This window comes from Artemia franciscana, chromosome 4 (genome assembly GCF_032884065.1).
Source record: "Artemia franciscana chromosome 4, ASM3288406v1, whole genome shotgun sequence".
NCBI classification, from domain to species: domain Eukaryota; kingdom Metazoa; phylum Arthropoda; class Branchiopoda; order Anostraca; family Artemiidae; genus Artemia; species Artemia franciscana.
This window is the reverse complement of record NC_088866.1, coordinates 41,717,590-41,724,063: the sequence shown is the minus strand read 5'-3', so window position 1 is coordinate 41,724,063 and position 6,474 is coordinate 41,717,590. Positions and strand designations below refer to the sequence as shown.

At 32.1% G+C, this 6,474-nt stretch overlaps 1 protein-coding gene across 1 annotated transcript; it reads left to right on the top strand.

The window, feature by feature from the left end:
- The first annotated feature begins 719 nt into the window (after nucleotides 1-719).
- Nucleotides 720-6,105, top strand: LOC136026446 (dentin sialophosphoprotein-like). Its single transcript, XM_065703041.1, has 2 exons — nucleotides 720-738; nucleotides 4,578-6,105. The coding sequence occupies exon 2, from the start codon at nucleotides 4,675-4,677 to the stop codon at nucleotides 6,088-6,090; it is 1,416 nt and encodes a 471-aa protein (XP_065559113.1). The 5' UTR covers nucleotides 720-738; nucleotides 4,578-4,674; the 3' UTR covers nucleotides 6,091-6,105.
- Nucleotides 6,106-6,474: the final 369 nt, after the last annotated feature.

The window sequence follows — 6,474 nt, the reverse complement described above, 5'->3', positions numbered from 1 at the left end:
TAGCCTATATAAGCTATAAATTGTATGTGATTTAGTACTTTGTCAAAAAGAAATAGGCTAGGTCTATGCTGAAAAAAATACAAATAGGCCTAGTCTAGTAGCCTACTGTTAGATTTCTTAGAAATCTCCATTTTCATGGTCCCAGATATGTACTATCCCTAGGAATGTATGAATTATAGCTCTAAGCTCAAGAATAATTACAGTAGCCTAGGCTTGAGGCCTTGTCAATGTTCCTATTACCTGAACAATTGTTTAGGGTCATGAACTATTGTTAATAGATGCATTTTGACTTTTAGATCATTTTTCTCTCTTGCAAAACTACTGCAAACTCACTGTTATGAAGTTATTCCAGCCCAAATATCCTGTATTTACACATATAGAATTGCAATCATTTCTGTTTTTGTTGATTGGAGATTCAAAATCGCTAATCTGTAATAGTTTAGAAACAAATTTGGGCTATATATTTGCACATCAGGGGGGTGGGGGTAAAGCATAGCATATATTAAATACATAAACTAACCAGTGCTGTATTTAATATATGCTATGCTTTACCCCACCCCCTAATGTGCAGATGTATAATAACTCCATAACAGTGAGTTTGCAGTAATTTTGCAAGATAGAAAAGATGTTCCAAAAGTCAAAATGCATTTATTAACAATAGTTTCATGACCCCAAACAATTGTTCAGGTAACATGAACATTGACCTAGGACCTATGTCATTCTTGGGTTGAAGCTTGGGTAAATGTTCAGTAAAATTCTAGTTTAGTGACTTCTTGCTATCTCGGAAAGGGGTTAGGTTAGGAAAATGAAACTTTCAGGGATGGGTCTACAGGCTAAAGTATATCCTGGGAAGGTATTTTAAAGTACCCACCACATCTCCACCCCTTCTCCCTCTAGAGGATCCTGAAATTTTGCTTACATGACAGGTTCTATACCTATTGAAATTTTGACAAAACAACTTTTTACTTTAATTTTCAGTTACCAGTTACTTTTTCTCTGCCTTCAGTTCTCAAAATGTAATTCCTATTATTTGAATAGAATTCTGAGCCATACCAATGTTTTTTTTTTTTTTTTTTTTTTTTTAGTTTAGGAAATGTATTTGTATATCTTTAAAACCTTATAAATTGGTATTGAGGAAATTTGTGAAGCTGAAAACAATTTTGTTTTACCTCATTCAAGCAGAAAATCTATTTTGCAAGGTTCAACTTCTGTAACACACATATTTTCAAAGGTCAAGACCCTCTAGAGGGAGAGGGAGTAGAGGTAGGTACTTCTAAGCACCTTCCTAGGACATACTGCAGCCACATGTTTGAAAATCCTAGCCATAAAATAGTTTTTGAAGAATCCACCCTTATTAACAATGACCTAGGCATAAAGCAAGTAGCTGAAGAAGCAATTGAAATCAGGATTAAGATTAATAGATGATATTTCTTTAAATAGGGATTTGGGAGAATATTCACTAAATGCTCTATGCACAAATTTAATTAAAACACAATCTTACAAAATATTACAAAAAAACCAATAGATATTAATTCTGAACCTGTCACAAATAGACCTACAAGATCAGCTGCCAAAAAAGCAAGATTGGCATTAAAAGTTTTTTTTTTTAATCATTCTCTCTCAAGTCAATGAATTGTCTTGTTCCATCACAATTTCTTCATTAGTCCTGGTTGAACTTTGCTGAGGTAAGGATGCTGGGACTGTTTTGAAAAAAATTTTCATTTTAGTTGTATTGATTGTATCCTGTTGTAAGTTGTTCTTCTATTTATGTCTTGCTGAGGATGGCCCTTGGACATAGGGCTGAAAAATATTCATTCTAATTTGTTTCCCACTGTCTTGCAAAAAGAATTCCCTATTGTTCTTCTTGTTTTTGGTGTTTGCCACTGCTACTGCTAAAAATACTACTTGTGACTTCCAGTACAACAACTTGTGATAAAAGGGTGCATCAGCAATATCTCAGGAATAGCTGATGTTACCTATTTAGAATATTCCGGCAATACTGAACAGTGCTTGGATAATCAAGAGTTTAACTGGATCATGTGTTTGAAAATGACATAGTTCATCCAGGTTGTCAGATATCACCAAAGCACTAAATTCTAATATTACTTCTGTTTCTTTTGATTCTGCTTTAAGCAGCCATGTGTTTGAAAATCCTAGCCACAAAATACTTTTTGAAGAATCTGCCCTTATTAGCAATGACCTAGGCATAAAGCAAGTAGTTGGAGAAGCAATTGAAAACAGACTTAAGATTAATAATGATATTTCCATAAATAGGGAATTGGGAGAATATTCAGTAAATATTCTATACATAAATTGAATTAAGAAATGATATTAGAAATTATTATAAAAAAAACAATAGATATTAACACAGAACCTGTCACAAATAGACCTACAAGATCAGCAGCCAAAAAAAAACCAGATTAGCATTAAAAGTGTCTTTTTAAATCATTCTCTTTCATTTCAATGAATTGCCTTGTTTCATCACAATTTATTGATCATTCCTGGTTGAACTTTGCTGAGGTAAGGATGCTGGTGCTGTTTTGAAAGTTTTTTCATTTTAGTTGTATTGATTGTATCCTATTGTAAGTTGTTCTTATATTTATGTCTTGCTGTGGATGGCCCTTGGACATAGGGCTGAAAAATATTCATTCTAATTTGTTTCCCACTGTCTTGCAAAAAGAATTCCCTATTGTTCTTCTTGTTTTTGGTGTTTTTCACTGCTACCACTATGGTAACTACTTGTGACTTACAGTGCAACAACTTGCAGCAAAAGCATGCATCAGCAACATATCAGGAATAGCTGATGGCACCTATTTGGAACTTTCAGGCAATTTTGAACAGCATTTGGAAAATCAAGAGTTCAACCGGATCATGCATTTGAAAATGAGATAGTTCATCCAGGTTTTCCGAATTTCAGGGAAGGTTGAGGGGGCTAATAACTGCATTCATGGAATCTAAGGGGATGTTAAGCAAAATAAAATACACTATATACATCCAGATTGTCAAAATAGCATATCTCTAATATTTCAAGGACAGTTAGGGAAGCATATCAAGTTGAAACATTTGGAGAATTTTAAGTTGGATTATAAACTTAAAGATGCCATGCTCATTCCATGTGTCAATGCATATAACTGCAAGATCTCAGCAAAAGCTAAGACTAATCAGTTAAAAACTTTCAGAAAATGTTGATGGGGATGTTGAGCTAAATCAAAAGAAACCATATGCATTTTTTTTTTGTCAAAATGGTATATCTGGAGCATCTCAGGAATAATTAAGCATACAAAGCTGAAAATTTCAGAGAATGTGGGGGGGGGTATTTTGAATTGGATCAAAATACAATTATATGTATTTTTTTTGTCAAAAAGTCGTATCTGCAATATCTCAGAATTGGCTAATAGCATTTAGTTAACTTTCAGGAGATGTTGAACTAAATCAAAATATACTAGGTATATCCAACTTATTAAAATCGTGTTTGGTATATCATAAGAACAGTTAAGGATATTAATTTTAAGCTTTCAGGGAATGTTGACTCCAGCGTTGAACACTTTATGTATCCCAGTTGTCAAAAGGATGTAAATGCAATACTTTAGGAACAGCTAATGACATTTAGTTGGAACTTTTGGGAAAGATTGAAGGGGATGTTGAAATAAATAGTAAGAAACCTATAGAACTAATAAATTAAAATCGCATTTTTCAATTCTTAAGCAAAGACATGAAAAACTTGAGGAAATTAAAATAAACAATCATATTAAACATAAAGATAAGAGATACTGATACAGGTGAATAAATAAATGTTAAAAAGAATAATAATCCAACAGAATATATAAGTCAAATCTAAAAGGAATACAACCTCTTTCCAATTTCCAATTCCCTAACTGTAAAATTTGTAAGGTCTATTGTGTCATTTCTGTTTTGAACATTTTTTTTTATATTTATAATATTGAAAAATAAAAAAAAAGATTACAATGAAAAAAAAATCTTGAATTGCTGGGAATTCTATGAATTAATATAATACATATATTGAATATTCAGTTTATTATCATTGGTTCTTTCCAGTCATCTTGATTATTGTAGTGATTTTATTATTTTCTCCCTGTTTGATAAACTAAAGCACTCTATTCATAATACGCAAAGTTTTCAGTAAAACACAAATGATGCATAATACTTACGGTTAGGGGAGTGGAAAGGGGGCAGATCTCAAACTCCTTTTTGTAGTAATTTTAATTTGTTTTAAGCTCAACTTGAATATTTAATTTAGTTTTATTCGTTTAAGATTCATTGACTCATCTGCCTCAGTATCTTCTATTTTTATGTTTGATTTGGACATTTAATTTCTATTCAATTTGGGTTTTGTTTGTTCTTTGATTGTAATTTCTGGCCGTTTTGAGTAGGACTTTATTTTGGCTAGTTTCAAGTTTAATATAGACCTTTTTTTGTTTTTATTTTTTCTCATTTTTAAAAATCGTATTTCCTGTAAAGAACTGTCACAGATGTTTGATTAGAAAAGGCTTAATATTATACTGATTTATCTTAATCAGTGACCATGCGAATTTAATCTTGTACAAATTTTATTTTAGGAAAAAAGCACAAGTACAAATACGAAGGCTGGATAAAGCTTATGTAAAACAGTGGTTACATCATTCTACTAGTGATGAAACTGATGGAAATCAACACATGGAAAGTGAAAGTAGCTCCACCTCAGATGATGCTTCTTCTTTCCAGCAATTGCAGTGCACAAAAGATAAAGTAGGAAAAAAGAAGAACAATGATGTATTGAGTCTTAAAAAAAGAACTCAAATACGAAAGCAAAGGCTGCATGAAGATGATTTGAAGCGTATGGTGAATGAATCTGATACTGATGAGTCTGATAACAACCAACAGAGTGAAGGGGGGCCAAATTGTAGTTCAGATAATTCCCCCGTGGTAAAACTGAAGAAGAATAGAAAAATTGCCAACAAAGAAGTTAAGCAAAAGATCAGCAATAAAAAATCTATAGGTTTTTCATTGTACAGTAATGATGAAATGGAATGTAAAAAGACTTCACAATCGAATATTGGAGTAGAAAATGGGTCAAAAATAAAAACAAGGCACATTATATCAGATACTGATGGTAGTAACAGTTCAGAAATAGAGACAAAGAAAAAGAACACAAATTTGCATATAAATCCAAGAAAAAGATATGATTTAACCAAAACAAGAGAGAATTCAGGGGATCAAGATGTCTCCTCAAAAAAGCAGAATAAAAATTCAAGCCAGGAAGATGACAAGTCTGTTTCTCCATGCTCTGATGAAGCTGATAAGAGGATAAATTCGAAGGAAACATCATCAATAACAGATGAATCTGAATTTGTACTGGAAATAGAGCCCGATGATGGTATATCTTCAGAGGATGGTCCAAGTTTGTCTGAAGTAAAGAAAAATAGAAAAGAAACTGAATCAGAAACAAATGTAATGAATAACATTAGAGATGAATTAGAAGTAAATGATGAACAAAGTATAGAAAAGAAAGAAACCATGAACAGAAATGTTTTAAATATGTGCGTAAGTAAACTAGGTAAGAACCTGAAAGAGAAGAAAACAAACACCCAACTAACAAATCCTAACAATACCAGTGATTCCGACACAAATCCAAAAATTGATGACCATTTTAATGAACAGGATCAATATGCGAAACTGTCTTCAAGCAATTCAGATGATGACGTCTTGCTCAAAACTGAACCCAAAAAAAAGATTTTATCTAGGAAATCAATGTCTTCAAAATCAAGTTCCGACAAGATTCAGAAGATAATTAAAAGACCATCTTCAAGTAGTTCAGATGAAGATGTCCCATTAATAAAGAAACTAGCAGGTCTGAACAAAATCAACAAATCTGAAAAATCAACTCCTTTAGATTCAAGATCTAACACAACTCAGAGAAATGACAATCGTTCTGATAATGAGGATGAATCTGAAGAGGAATCCTTAAGTAGTTCAGATAGAGATGTTTTGCTGAGAAATAAAAAAACAGATAAGGATAGACCTCAAAAGACACAGCCTTCGAAATCAAAGGTATTAAGATTTTCTGCTTTGTTTTTGTTAAATTGTACTTGATGATTTCGGTACAATTTTGACATATAATATCTTCTTTTTGATGGCGTGGTTACATTGGTTACAAGCCTGCTTTCTTTTCAACTTAAAAATTACTTCTTTTCTCTTCTGGAAATTTTTTGTTGTCCATTAAAAATTACGAGAAAGTTCCCAATGCAGAGAGTATGTCCCCAGTCCACCTTGCATATGTTCCATAGGAAAATTATATTACTTTACAGTACCTTAGCTTTGTTTGCGATGCTTTGTACATATACTGCTAAAACAGCATGTATATGTATTATTATGATGTTTAGATTGCAGCAACTTTCTTTTGTTCAAATTTTAAATTTTGTTTCTTGTTGTATGATAAAGGCTCTCTATCCTAGACTCACATAATAATGATGTATT